Here is a 15382-nt window from a genome sequence, read left to right as displayed (position 1 = left end):
AATGTTTCAATTTCCCTTACTAACTACTCTCTTGAGAACAATTTGGTTAAATTACTAACTCATTTAATTAATTAACTTAATCCTTGAAAACAACACTATGAAATAGAGCTTATTATCAACCCCATTTTTCAGACGTAGAAACAGAGGCAAAGAAAAGCTAGGTAACTTGGCAAGATCATACAGCTAATAGATGAAAAGATAGCAAAGATAGTGGCTAAGTGCACAAACTCTGGAGCAGAGTGCCTGCTCTTGAGATCCTGACTCTTCAACTCTTTATTCAAGTAGGATAGAGATCAAACATGACCAAAAATTTAATTATACTTAAAAACTAAATTACAATATAATTAGAGTTAACGTAGGTAGATTATAAATATTACAGCACCTCAATGAACTTAGTTTACAGATTACATAGCACAAAGTGCAGCATCGAATATTTGAAATCAGACTTTTGTGGGGGTCTTACATTTTACATGGAATAGTACAATATTAAATCTGAAAAACTGTAATAATTTAGGGATACAGGGTAGAATGCCTAAAATAACTACTTGAGAAAACAGAAAGAGGCGTAGCTAAAAATCCATACGCAGAAATAAAATAGAATATTAAAAATATTCAATGAATTCAATATAACTGAGGAAACCTATTATATAAAACACCTCTCAAATAAAACAGACCAAACAGTTTCCTCATGGAGAAAGTTGGCCAATAATGCAAGATGTATTTTACCGCAGAAATAATGACTATGATGCAATACCTTTGGATAAAGTTAGCTGAAGTAAAATTTGAGGATGGACAGGCATCTAACACCTCTACTATGCTTGCTTGTTTGGGGACAAAAGAATTCCACAATGCACTAAGAGAGGAACATAGTACATAAAACCTGTTTCCCCAACCTCTGAATTACAACCAGCTGGAAAATAGTTTCACAAAGGGGTCTATAAATCAAATATTCTTAATATCTGGAGTATTGGACTTTAGAAATAAATTGTAAAGTCTATTCATGATGACAATAACTTCACCACAAAACTAATTAAAAGCCAAAAATGACATTTTAGCACCAACAGAAGTGATCTTTCACATCTGCTAAGTATATAATAGACTGTATTAAATGTTAAACATAAAATGTTTACCAATATTACTGAATTATTTAATTTTTATTTTCAGAGTAATTGACAATCACATAGTTGAAAATCAAAACACATAAAAGAGGGTATACAATATAAAGTCTCTGCCCTCCACCCCCTAATCCTCTAAGGGGAAAAAACAAATACTACTAAAACACAATCTGGGGAAATACACTCCAATTGTTTCCTGTGGGGCTAGAAACATGGTATCACTTTTCATAACACCAGAAATAACATTTTCTTTTTAAATTGGGATTATTTCAAAGCTCACAAAACAGAAAAAATCTGCATGACACGAGATGCACACAGGAATGCAAAAAGGAGATCAAACGGAATGTTAAAATAAAGCATGACCAAGGAATACAGAAGATAGAATAAAATGAGATAAACAAAAACATCAGCTAAAGTTCTACAAGTTAGGACTGACCAACATATGACAAGAAATCTGTAGCAGTGGGACAAAGAAAAGGGTTATAAATTGCAGTGTCTAGTTCCCAAATTAGTCACTAAAGAGCCAATAGCACAAACCAGACTTATAAACTAACTCCCGTGTAAGCATCAGAGGGAGGGAGAGAGGGAGGGAGGAAGGGAAGGAAGGGAAGGAAGGAAATGGAAGGGAGGGAGGGAGGAAGACACAACATGCAGGAGGACGAGAGGGAGGGACAGAGGAAGAGAAGAGGAGAAAGGAGGGCAGAGAGGGAAATTTTCCATAAAGAAACACTTTCTTTCTCTCCTCTTCTTCTACCAGAAGTTGTATACGAATATGATGCTTTGAGCTGTAGAAGCCATGCAGCAATTATAGGGAGAACCATTACCAACATATAGAAATATAGAAGGCATCTAGGACTGCTGACCTTGCTGAAGCGGTTCTTTAGCATCATGTAAATATTTGTCTTTGGGACTCACTATATTTTTTTTAACCCACAGATTAATCCTTTAGGGGATGAGTAAATCATAGAGTATAATTTATTAATTAATATTCTCAACTATTCATCAACACTATAACCCACAAGCATTTATTGAGCGCCTATCAAGTACCACACACATTATACAAGAAAGCTTTCAAATGCATTACTTCATTTAATTATCAAAAAAAAAGGTATTATTATTTTACAGATGAGAAACATGAGGCTCAGAGAAGCCTAAGTGATTTGTGCTCACAGTCACAAAGAGATGAAGAACTAGGACTCTTACCTAGGTTTTATGCCTCTAAACTAGAGCTTGTTCTGAATCTCACATCCTATGACACAGATCATCTTAACTATCTCTTGTATCTATAAACCCAGTTGTGGTAAAAAGATCAAATCAAGGAAAAATAAACATGAAATTATTCAACACCTTTGTTTCTTTACCCAAGTGGTAGATAACCTTCATTATTAGTCCTTACTTCAATTCCATATGGCTCAGTAGCACATCCTCCATTCAAGTCCATAAATCAGAAAATAACTTGTTCTGCAGTGACTGCAACGACTAACCCATATAAAACCAAATCTTTGAATTTTTTTTTCAAATTTTTGAATTTTAAGAGCAAATAAAGATCTATGTCATAGGTTAAGAATGTTTGTCAACATCATGTTGGAGGTTCTAAGCCAGAGCAATTAGACAAGAAAAAGAAATACAAGGCATCAAAATTGGAAAGGAAGAAGTAAAACTATCACTGTTTGCAGATGATATGATACTATACGTCGAAAACCCGGAAAAATCCACAACAAAACTACTAGAGCTAATAAATGAGTACAGCAAAGTAGCAGGTTACAAGATCAACATACAAAAATCTGTAGCATTTCTATACACTAGTAATGAACAAGCTGAGGGGGAAATCAAGAAACAAATCCCATTTACAATTGCAACTAAAAGAATAAAATACCTAGGAATAAATTTAACTAAAGAGACAAAAAACCTATACAAAGAAAACTACAAAAAACTCTTAAAAGAAATCACAGAAGACCTAAATAGATGGAAGGGCATACCATGTCCATGGATTGGAAGACTAAATATAGTTAAGATGTCAATCCTACCTAAATTGATTTACAGATTCAATGCAATACCAATCAAAATCCCAACAACTTATTTTTAAGAAATAGAAAAGCCAATAAGCAAATTTATCTGGAAGGACAGGGTGCCCCGAATTGCTAAAAGTATCTTGAGGAAAAAAACGAAGCTGGAGGTCTCACGCTGCTGGACTTTAAGGCATATTATGAAGCCACAGTGGTCAAAACAGCATGGTATTGGCATAAAGATAGATATATCGACCAATGGAATCGAATAGAGTGCTCAGATATAGACCCTCTCATCTACGGACATTTGATCTTTGATAAGGCAGTCAAGTCAACTCACCTGGGACAGAACAGTCTCTTCAATAAATGGTGCCTAGAGAACTGGATATCCATATGCAAAAGAATGAAAGAAGACCCGTATCTCCCACCCTATACAAAAGTTAACTCAAAACGGATCAAAGATCTAAGCATTAGGTCTAAGACCATAGAACAGTTAGAGGAAAATGTAGGGAGATATCTTATGAAACTTAAAATTGGAGGCGGTTTTATGGACCTTAAACCTAAAGCAAGAGCACTGAAGAAAGAAAGAAAGAAATGGGAGCTCCTCAAAATTAAACACTTTTGTGCATCAAAGAACTTCATCAAGAAAGTAGAAAGACAGCCTACACAATGGGAGACAATATTTGGAAACGACATATCAGATAAAGGTCTAGTATCCAGAATTTATAAAGAGATTGTTCAACTCAACAACAAAAAGACAGCCAACCCAATTACAAAATGGGAAAAAGACTTGAACAGACACCTCTCAGAAGAGGAAATACAAATGGCCAAAAGGCACATGAAGAGATGCTCAATGTCCCTGGCCATTAGAGAAATGCAAATCAAAACCACAGTGAGATATCTCACACCCACCAGAATGGCCATTATCAACAAAACAGAAAATGACAAGTGCTGGAGAGGATGCAGAGAAAGAGGTACACTTATCCACTGTTGGTGGGAATGTCAAATGGTGCAACCACTGTGGAAGGCAGTTTGGCGGTTCCTCAAAAAACTGAATATAGAATTGCCATACGACCCAGCAATACCATTGCTAGGTATCTACTCAAAGGACTTAAGGGCAAAGACACAAACGGACATTTGCACACCAATGTTTATAGCAGCATTATTTACAATTGCAAAGAGATGGAAACAGCCAAAATGTCCATCAACAGACGAGTGGCTAAACAAACTGTGGTATATACATACGATGGAATATTATGCAGCTTTAAGACAGAATGAACTTATGAAGCATGTAATAACATGGATGGACCTTGAGAACATTATGCTGAGTGAGTCTAGCCAAAAACTAAAGGACAAATACTGTATGGTCCCACTGATGTGAACCGACATTCGAGGATAAACTTCGAATATGTTATTGGTAACAGAGACCAGCAGGAGTTAGAAACAGGGTAAGATAATGGGTAATTGGAGCTGAAGGGATACAGACTGTGCAACAGGACTAGATACAAAAACTCAGAAATGGACAGCACAATAATACCTAATTGTAAAGTAATCATGTTAAAACACTGAATGAAGCTGCATCTGAGCTATAGATTTTTTTTTGTCTGTTTGTTTGTGTCTTTTTTTTTAACTATTATTATTTTTTTCTCTATATTAACATTCTATATCTTTTTCTGTTGTTCTGCTAGTTCTTTTCCTAAATCGATGCAAATGTACTAAGAAATGATGATCATGCATCTATGTGATGATGTTAAGAATTACTGATTGCATATGTAGAATGGAATGATTTCTAAATGTTGTGTTAATTTCTTTTTTTCTTTAATTAATAAAAAAAATACATAAAAAGAATGTTTGTTTCTTCCTTGTAATATTTTTTTAATTTAAAAATTAGTAAATAAAGATCTATGAACAATGGCCTATCAGCTAATAAATCATTAAATAGCAATAGGAAAAAGTATTACTAAAACCCTGAAGGTTTCAATTCAAGTAAGCAGTGGACCATGACAAAAAAATAAATAAATGAAACTCTCTGAAACTATATTTCCATTCTTCTGCCTGCCTAGTTTGCATCTCCTATTATTAGTCTTCCCCTCCATATGAAAGTAAAGTACATATTTAAAATTTAAATTCATTTAGTCAGTTGAGGTTCCATGTTATCTTTTATTAATTTTAAAATAAGTTAATTTGATCTTTCTCCTCCTGCAGCTTTCAATTTTAAAAAAAAATTCTCCATCTTATGATTCACATCATTTTTAAGTTCTAATTTGAAATAGCACAGGATTAAGAAGCAATATGATTGCTAGATGAATGAAAAAAGACCTGGGTCCAGCATTGGAGCTGCTACTTCTAGTTTTCATCAACTCTGATACAACACTTGTGTCTCATTGCAAGAAACATTATTTTATCTTCCATTAAGAAAAAATGCTGTCAATTAAATTGCTACAATGTCTATCACTTAGAATTTTTATTCATCCTTTTAAAAAGAGCTCTTTTAAATTTATTTAGTCAGATTTTTAGCATTTATCACTCTTGTGCATACATACCAAGATAATCAAAATAAATTGGTTCATAAATTGATCAATTCATGGAACTCTTCTGAATCACTTTTTTGAATCAGTCATTGATATCCATGTTTTTCTGCACAATATCATTCTTTGTACCATAAAAAAATCCAAGGGATCCAACATTTCTATTTCAACTACTGTCTCCAGAATTTTCTCCCAAGCCTGCTGACACCTATTCTGCAAGTTCTGTGCACGAAGAGACAATGATAACTGCATCAAGAAAAGCCCAATAGCAACTGCAAGATTTTAGAGATGTAACATGTAAAAAATGTGTTCCCTTGAATTGATGAAACACAATAACTTCCTTTGTTACCTTGAATAAGACAACATCCTTCCTGGGCCTTGACTTCCACTAATAATAGCAGCTAACAGAGCTGAATACCTACTATGCTTGGCATTTCATATATAACTTTTATAGAAAAGTAGAAAGGTAGGTATTAACCTTGTTTTACATATATAAAATATGAGACTTAATAACTTGCCCAAATTACTCAGCTAATAAGCAGCAGAACTGGGATTCAGTCTCTGGTTTATCTTCAAAGTCCTTGTCCATTCTTCTACATCAGCGGTTCTCAAAACTTAGAGCACATAAGAATCACCTTACATCTTCCAAAAAAAATTACAAAATATTACAAATGTTTGCAAATCATGTATCTAATATAATAAATGCATAAAATATGTGTAAAGAACTCTTAAACATAAATAACCCAATTAAAAATAGGCAAAGGATCTAATTAAACATTTCTCAAAAAATATATAAGCAAATACCAATAAACACACAAAAAGATGTTCATCTTATTATTTAGCCATAAAAACAAATGAAGTACTGGTACATGCTAACACATGGATGAACTTCTAAGGCAACATGTTGAATGAAATAAACCAGATACAAAAAGACAAATATTGAATGATTTCTCTTATATAAAATACTTAGAATAAACAAATTCATAAAGACAGAAAGCAGAATAATAGTTACCAGGGGTTGGGAGGAAGGGGTCTCCCAGATCACCCTTATGGTTCTTTTCTAAACTTAGCAGTTGCTAAGACAGTGAAAAACTATCTCAGAGCATCCATAACAAGACTTCAAAATCCAATCCTTAGTGATTCCCATAGCCCTTCAGTTTAGATAATGTAACATACAGTATAGTAATTCCTCACTTAAGGATCTCTAGATCTCCAGGTGTCAGCAAAGGTAGGAAAGTTGCTTCTTGAGCCATTTTCAATTTTTCAGGACATCTGTAGTAAACCATACATTCAGCCTTCTCTGAAGCAATTACACTATTAAGTGTTTCTACTTTTGGCTGGACTAATGTTAATGAATTCAAAATACTAATCCAAAACTGAGTGATCTTCAATGTATGAAAAGTAAAAAAATAAGAAAACAAATTATTAGTTAATAATACACCTTGTTATAGGCAAACTATTTCAAAACATGGGACCCGTGTTAGTTTGCTAGCTGCCAGAATGCGATTTACTAGAACTGGCATGGCATTTCAAAAGGGAAATTTAATAAGTTACAAGTTTACAGTTCTAAGGAAGTGAAAGTGTCCAAATTAAGGCACCAGCAAGAGGTTGGCCAATTGGTCTGGAACACCTCTGTCGCCTGGGAAGTCACGTGGTTGGCATCTGTTGGTCCCCTTCTCCTGGGCTCCTTTGCTTTCAGTCTCTGTCCATGTGAGGGTTCCTCACTCTACTTCTCCAGGGCTGGCTTTCATCTCTTGGCTTTCCTTCATTCTCTCCAGGTTCTGGCTTGCTTAACATCTCATGGCAATGTCTACTGGGCTCCAAGCATCCCTAAACATCCGTGTCACTGTTCTCCACATGTCCACATTTGTTTCAGCTCTGCTGTGAAGTTTTTGTCAGCTCTGAGGCTTCTGTCGTTTCTGTCAGCTCTGTGTTTCTGACTCTCTCCATAATGTTTCCTCTTTTAAAGGATTTCAGTAAACTAATCAAGACCCACCTAGAATGGGTGGAGTCACATCTCCATCAAATCAAAAGTTAATATCCACAATTGGGTGTGCCACATCTCCATGGAGATAATCTAATCAAAAGATGCCAGCCTACATTATTGACTCAGGATTAAAAGAAATGGCTACCTCCACAAGATGGACTCAGGATTAAAACATGGCTTTTCTGGGGTACACAATACTTTGAAAACAGCACAGGACCCATGGTAAGTTCTTTGGTTAAGAGCTTGAGAACTACAGATTCAAAGCAAAGTACACCGGTCTTGAAATGAGAAGAAATAGCTTACGAGTCCTCATGAATATAATTCACTTCACCTCACCGTGTCTCAGTTTCTCTTTCCATCTATAAAATGAACAAACTTGGTAGTATCCATCTGAATCTAAATTCTAAGATTTGTCCTCCTAAGAGGTCCTTCTATATGTTCTGGTTCCCTGCAAAGAATCTTTCTTCACTGACTCTACTTAGTGTATCTTAAGAATAAACAATACCAAGAAGAAAATACATAGGCTGTAGTACTTACTTTTAAGTGACCTGAGAAAGCAAAGAGTGAAAAAAAAATAGTAATAAACTAAAATGAAAGTAAAGTGTGCTTTCCTACTGCTAACAACAAAAGTCAAGAGGAAGCAATTCAATATAAAATCTTCCCAAAGCATGGAATGTCCCTGATTGACATTAAATGAGCTATCTGTCCTTCTCATACTTCACTCCCAACACACTACCTTCCAAATGCATCCTTGGAACAAATGAAGAAGGGGAGGAGCAAAGGAAAAACGCTGTACCATAACTGATCACCTCCCCTTAATTCCAGAAGAGCAAAATGGGGGAGGGAGAAATTAGCAATAACCCAGCATAAAATTCTCCTTTTTACAACTTAATATATAGCGTTTTTCTTTCACTTGAGTTTTTTTAAGTCATTAAAAACTTTTCTCTGTTTAATATTAATTTATTTAGATTAAGAGTGAAAAGCTCTTTGCCCTTTCTGAGTGAATTTCTAATAACATAAATCGAGCATGAAATGCAGGGGGAGGGGCACCAGTGGGAAGAAGTGTTGTTTATGGGGTTCAGGGAAGAGTACCTAAACAAAGGAAAAATAGGCAAGATCTTTTGCAACAAAATACAATTAAAAACCTAATTTTAAAGTCCAGCTATTTCTAATGAATTTTTTATAGCTTCTACCATTTCACTTGGCAGAAAAATCAGACCATCTTCCTCCTCAAGCAACTAATGATACCAAGTGTAGGCAAATCTCAACTTCCAATTCAATATTGTCATTCAAAAAAAGAACAAATCAGAAACCCAAACTCATGTTTTTAGCAGGTAACATAGTATTCTGTTCACAATTATATATGAAGAGGTTCATTTCATTAATTTGATACAAAAAAGAAAAACCCTTTGAAATAATAAAGAATTCATAAATCCTTGGAGCACCAAAATGCATTTACATGTTATATATAAATAGAGATATACTCTACATCAAAAACCATAGTACTGTTAAAGTACCCACATGAATTAGTATATAACACAAGCTCAACAGACCCCATTACAAGCCCCCTACAACAGAGCTTACAAATAAATAAGAATAAGCTACTATTAACTATAATGAATTTTATTCATTTGGCATTTTGCTAGCCTAAATAAAGGGTATAGTAGATACGAAAATAAATTTGTTTAGCCCCTAATTTCAAGGAATTCACATGAGGGGGAAAATGAGAAGCATGTGCAAAATCAAAATCCTTTTGAGATCACAGAGAACAACCAACTTGTAGAATTACTGGTAACAAGAATTTGCCAGGTGAATAAAGTGGGAGGAAGAATATCAACAGGCAAAGAGAATAGCACAAACAAAGTCATGGATGTCAGGAGCACAGTCAGATAACCAGAAGTCCTGACTGGCAACAGAAAAGGGGATATGGAGGAAAGCTGTGTGGGCATGAAATGATAGTAATTAAGCCAGGAAAGGAAACCTGAGCTTGCGGCTAGGTTGCAGAGGACCATGTATGTCACGACAAGGTGTTCTGCCTTTACCCAGAAGAATACAGAGAGCCTAGAACATAATAAACAAAGTTTTAGAAAGCTAAATGATGGCAAGACACTTAAAAGGTGAGGCATTTTATGCAGTAGTGGAAGACATGAGAACACTACTGCATTAATTAGGGTATTATTGCAACAATCCAACTGAAATGTGACAAGGTCATGAACAGTAATACAAACTAAGCAACAGCAGTATTGACTGACCAGTGAGTGATTGTGTGCTACATCATGTTTCTATTGTCGTTTCATTTGCACAACAACTTTATGAGTAGGGATTCTTACTGTCCCATTTTCAGATGAAAGAACTGAAGTTTAGAAAAGTTAAGTCATTTTCCAGAAGTCAGCACAGCTAGCAGGTGACAGAACCTAGACATAAACCCAAGACTGTTGTTCTAGTTTGCTAGCTGCCAGAATGCAATATACCAGAAACAGAAAGACTTTTAAAAAGGGAAATTTAATGGGTTGCTAGTTTACAGTTCTAAGGCTGAGAAAATGTCCCAATTAAAGTGAGTCTATAGAAATGTCCAATCTAAGGCATCCAAGGAAAGATACCTCGGTTCAAGAAGACTGATGAAGTTCAGGATTTCTCTCTCAAGTGAGAAGGCACATGCCAAACACAGTCAGGGTTTCTCTCTCGGCTGGAAGGGCACGTGGTGAACACGGAGTCATCTGCTAGCTTTCTCTCCTGGCTTCCTGTTTCATGAAGCTCCCTTGGAGGCATTTTCCTTCTTCATTTCCAAAGGTCACTGGCTGGTGGGCTCTCTGCTTCTCATGGCTATGTCGTTCTGCTCTCTCAGAATCTCTCTCATTCTCCAAAACGTTTCCTCTTTTACAGGACTCCAGAAACTAATCAAGACCCACCCAAATGGGTGGAGACATGTCATCACCTAATCCAGTTTAACAGCCACTCTTGATTGGGTTACATCTCCAGGGAGATGATCTAATTACAGATTCAAACATACAGTATTGAATAGGTATTATTATGCATTTATGAAACGGGATTTTGATTAAAACATGGCTTTTCTAGGGGATATACATCCTTTCAAACCAGCGTAACTGTCTAACACCAATGTTCTTTTCCTTAACCACAACTAAGGTACCATAGGGGAAAATGAGAAAACAATGCCATTAAGAAGTCTAGAAGATAAAAACAACAGGACTTAATGACCACCCGTATCTCACCCAGGGTCTTCACTCACATACTAATTTTAATTTTGCCTTCCTGAACTGGTTCTCAAAATTGATTATTTTCTTCATCTAGAGATTTATACTAAAATACCTTAGTCCTCTTAATAGAGCTTAAGAACTTCGAATTCTCCTTACAGAGGAATTAAGTCTAAAAATTTCCTTGCGGCCATGAGAATAACAAAAAAAAAAACTGAAATAGAGTACTTTTCAGGAAAAAATGACCTTGGTATATCCAAGTTTGGATGAAACTAGATTTACATGCTTGAGTTAAAAACCATGAAAAGTAAGGTATGCAGCAGCAAAGCTCATAAGTAGTATATGAATTACATACAGGGGAGGAAAAAAGGAACTGAAAATCTTCAGCCTACAAAGAACTTAGCAATAGAAACACATTTATCATAGCAATATATAGTTAATACTCTTTTATGAAACCAAAATCAGGTTAGTGGATAGGCAACCAATGTGGCTTACAGATCCAATTCCAATTTGAATAATGTATTAATAAAGAGAAATAAGAATTGTGGCCACTCAATTTCATCATGTCAATCATCTTTCGCCCTTCAAAATATAAGTTGGCTGAATGGTCAGACTATATTATAGGATTGTTAACTACAAATAAGTGGGAATTCCTTCATTAAAAACAGTCAGGCTTCCCTTTATAAAGAGTGACTGATTTTCACAATGTTGGCAAAATTAAATTCAACATTATCCTAATTATGAAAACAGGTAACTTTAATGTTACCTTCCCACTAAATTTACCATTCAGAGATCACATCTGTCACATTCCAACAAATAGTGCTAGTATTTAATAAATAATTATCAAGGGTTGACTGGCACACTTTCAGATATTAACCATTAACTACAGATGTTGATTTAAAAATCTAACTGCTCCAACTCTGATTATACTGAGAGCCACTGATTGTTAGATGGAGTATATGGTGTGTAAATAGAACTGCTTTAAAAAAAAATTAACTGCTTAAAATTTTTAAAGTCAATAAATAATTGTTACAATTCAGTGGAAAATATTTAAATAATTTCTACATCAAAGATTATCATTCTATTGACAAACTTTTAAAGACCCTTGAACACTGTGTACATTATAGGGTGCCCCCACTGAAGAAAAAATTTTTATTGTATTAGTTCCAGTTATAATTTCCAGCTCAGTCAAAGCTCCAACAACCTTCAAGCAGGAAATCCAAAAGGAAATTATATCATCAGTTCCTGGGGTTTGGTAACTCAAAGGTTCTTGGAAACAGAGATACAATTCTCACACTATTTACTGTAACCTTACCTCATATCTTCAAGCAAATCACATTCTGCTTGATGCTTGGCTTGAAGTTTTGTCATCTGCTCAACTTGAATGTTTTTCAGTTCTTGTGTAACTTTCACCTAAAATATACCATTTATTTATGAAAGCCTTACTGGAACTTGAACAATAACAACAAAATTACTTAAGAATATACTTAATATTTGTCAGACTATAAACTCAATTCTCCTCTGAAGACCAAACATTCACTGCTAATCACTGAAGATGCTTATTTAATGAATGATTATTTACTGAAGATGCTTATTTAATGAAAAACTAGCCTAACAACCTAAAAGAGAGGGTTAATGAGCCCCTGATATATGCAAGTATAAAAATTATAGCTTAAAAACGTGCAAGATAAACTGCCAGTCATTCCTTTGCATGCACAAATTCAGTATTTAAGTCTTCTCATGGTTTTAAAACAGCCTGTCTTCTATTTCTTCCAAAAAAAAAAAAGATTCAAAGACATCAGCCATCAGAAAAGCTAAGCAGAGTGTGTATGGGAGAAGGGAGAATAAGACTATCTAATTCCTAAGAACTGAAATTTACACAATCATAAAATGTGCATCGACTAGATGAATTATTCCATAATGGCTGTGAGAAAGCACACTTTCTCAGCATGATGCCCTCGACTCGCTGACAGCACATCAAATCATAATCCCTTTCTCACAAAGGAGAAAGCAAAAGTGACCTTCCAGCGTTTGCAGTGCTTTTAAGTCAACCCAGCTAGACGGTCCCCGTGGTGGTTCCACTTCAAATAGCGAGCACAGCAAATGCAAGCTGGCCAAAACCCCGCCCTCCAGGCCGGGACTCCAGGGTTCGAGATTACGATGGATCTGGAATATCCCAGCCGCCAGAACAAGACTACCGGGAGTGGTGAGGGTAAGTGTGAGAAAGAAAAGGGCACACGTAACTGGAGAACCCCGGATTAAGAAAGAGAAAGAAGAGGAAGCAGACACGAGTCAGGCATTCAGCAAATGTTTGCCCACGAGGGGAGAACCGAACATCGGCCTCCTTCCTTCCAGAGCCCAGAGTAGACATTCAGTAACCATCTGCAGAATTAAAAAGACAAGGACACTGCCTCGGCCCCCTGCAAACCCTGGCGAAGGAGGCAGTGAAACAGCTCGCGAAGAGCGCAGCCGGGAAGCCACTGACAAGCCCGGAGGAGCCGTCACTCCCATCGGGACTATCCATGCCCAGGTCGTGGTGCCTACGCCACGCTTGGCCCTGTCCTCCCTTTCCTGGAGGCAGCAGCACCACCGCTTCCTCGACCCCCAGCCGGGAGGCGGGGCGGGTTGGGTGGAGAAAGATAGGACTGGTCAATCTTTAATTTCTTGTTTCTCCCTGGGAAGGGAGACTGTGACTATTCCAACTTCTTTTCTTCTGCCCCATGGGAAAAGCAGGCCAAACCATAAGGCTAGGCTTGATATAACCCCCCTGCAAATTTGGAAATGCAGAGGGGTGCGACAAGCGGCTGGAGGGTTCAAACCAGATGCAGACTACACAATCACACGCAGAAGGCTCTGCAAAACTGCAGGGGCTCCCTCGCCTCCCTCCGGAGCAGCCCAAAGAATGCACTTTGCAGCGGGCAGCACTGCCATGCGCGCGCGCACACACAAATGCACACCCGAAACTCTTGTGAAATGCCTGGGGGTCTCCAGCGCGGTGGAGGGGTTAAGCCCCCGCCGCTCCTCCGTCGGAAGGGCAACTCACACGCGCTCCCCAGCCTGGAGCAGACGACAACTCGGTGACAAGCCCGAGGCGAGGGCGGTCACGGCCCTGGCGAGAAGGGGGAGGGGACTCAGCGGTTGCCCCAGCCGCGTTCCTTGGACGCATCCGCCCCCCAAACCCCAAAGCCCCAAAGCCCCCGAGCTGCGCCCTCACCTTCCTCGGCGGCGGTTGCATGATGCTGAAGGGACATCAATCCTCCCCCGACGGTGGCCTTAGCAAGAAGGGGGGGCGCGCAGTGGAGGGGACGGCCCAGCGAGTACGCGCGCGCGCGTGCGTACGTGTGTGTGTGTATGTGTGTGTGTGTGTGTGTGTGTGTGTGTGTGTAAAAAGAGCCTGAGAACGAGGACTCGCCCTGATGGAGCGAGACAGGCGGGCGACCGGAGGACCCGGGCCGGAGGGCGACTGTAAAGAGGAGGAAGAGCACAGGGAAGGCCTGGGGCTCGAACCGCCCGGGGGGTGTGTGAGAAGGAGGCGGAGACCGGGAGGGGGCGGGGACCCGGGAGCCGGGACACAGGGTGTCCCCGCCCGCTGAGCCGCTAGTGAGGAGCAGCCGCGTTGCCTACGCTCCCTGTCTGCCGCCGGCCCGGCTGCTCTATGCGGACGCGGTACCCGCCTCCTGCCTCCCTCAGGCAGCCCGGCCCTAGCTGGGCCCAACGCCCCCGCCCGTCCAGAGAAGAGGGGAGGCGGTGCCGGCTCTCGGCTTCGCCTCCGCCACTCAGGCCGCGGGAATTTCCGGCTTTACAGCGCGACGTAGCGCCCCGCTTCGGCAGCGGCGGCAATAGCTCAGTCGAGAGCCTGGCTCCTGCGGCCGGGCCCCAGACTGCAGTGGGGGAGCGCGGCCGCGGCGCAGGACGCTAAATCGCGGCAGGGGACGGGGGAAATTAACGGATTGGTCGGTGGGATGGGAAGGTGGGAACGATAGCGGAGCACGAAAATCCACCCCCGTCCTCTCCGAGAGTGGCACGTTCCAAACGCCTCCTACCCTCGGTCCTTCGCACTGGGAGCCTGCTGGGGGCTTCCCGCGCGCTTTCCCGCCAGCCAGCCGCGGTGCGCGCGCCTCCGTTTGGGGGCGCGCACGTGGGCGGGAGAGGGCTCGGCGCCGACGCACGCGCACAGCCCTCCCCCACCTCTCGCCTGCGTCTGCGGTTCCATGTGTGTCTGTTTGAAGGGCTGGGGGAGAAACGACGCTCAGAGTGAAGTTTTTGCGATGGGGAGAGGTGCAGCATGTCTGTGGTGGTAGGAGAGTTCCGTTTTCCCTTGAACGGATGGCCAGCTAGCTGAATACGAAGGGGCGAGCATGAACAAGTCCTTTTGCTGCCCGCTGCAGGTGCCTGGCCAGTGCGGGGTTCGGCACTTGCCCTGCAAGCAGAAAAATGGTTCTCTGCTACAGAGCATTGAAGTCAAGGAGCATGGACTCTGCTGAGTGGAAGACGAGATGTCTTTAAGGCCAGGATCCCGTTTCACCAATGGGCC

General features: G+C 39.5%; 1 protein-coding gene across 4 annotated transcripts in view; it reads right to left on the bottom strand.

Annotated features, from left to right (window-relative positions):
• The window catches only part of FCHSD2 (FCH and double SH3 domains 2), a 456625-nt gene extending 441718 nt beyond the window's left edge, over positions 1 to 14907 (bottom strand). For 2 of the 4 annotated variants that reach the window (XM_077113660.1, XM_077113661.1), the window contains exons 1-2: positions 13892 to 14053; positions 12164 to 12261 (exon numbers count right to left, since the gene is read on the bottom strand). In XM_077113660.1, the coding sequence (XP_076969775.1) occupies positions 12164 to 12261; positions 13892 to 14014 (221 nt within the window). In that variant the 5' untranslated portion in view covers positions 14015 to 14053. The other 2 variants (XM_077113662.1, XM_077113663.1) reach the window with 2 other exon arrangements.
• Between the last annotated feature and the right edge of the window lie 475 nt (positions 14908 to 15382).

The sequence above is a fragment of the Tamandua tetradactyla genome, chromosome 8 (assembly GCF_023851605.1).
Source record: "Tamandua tetradactyla isolate mTamTet1 chromosome 8, mTamTet1.pri, whole genome shotgun sequence".
Lineage (NCBI taxonomy): Eukaryota > Metazoa > Chordata > Mammalia > Pilosa > Myrmecophagidae > Tamandua > Tamandua tetradactyla.
The sequence above is the reverse complement of the archived record's forward strand: the minus strand, read 5'-3'. Positions and strand labels throughout refer to the sequence as shown.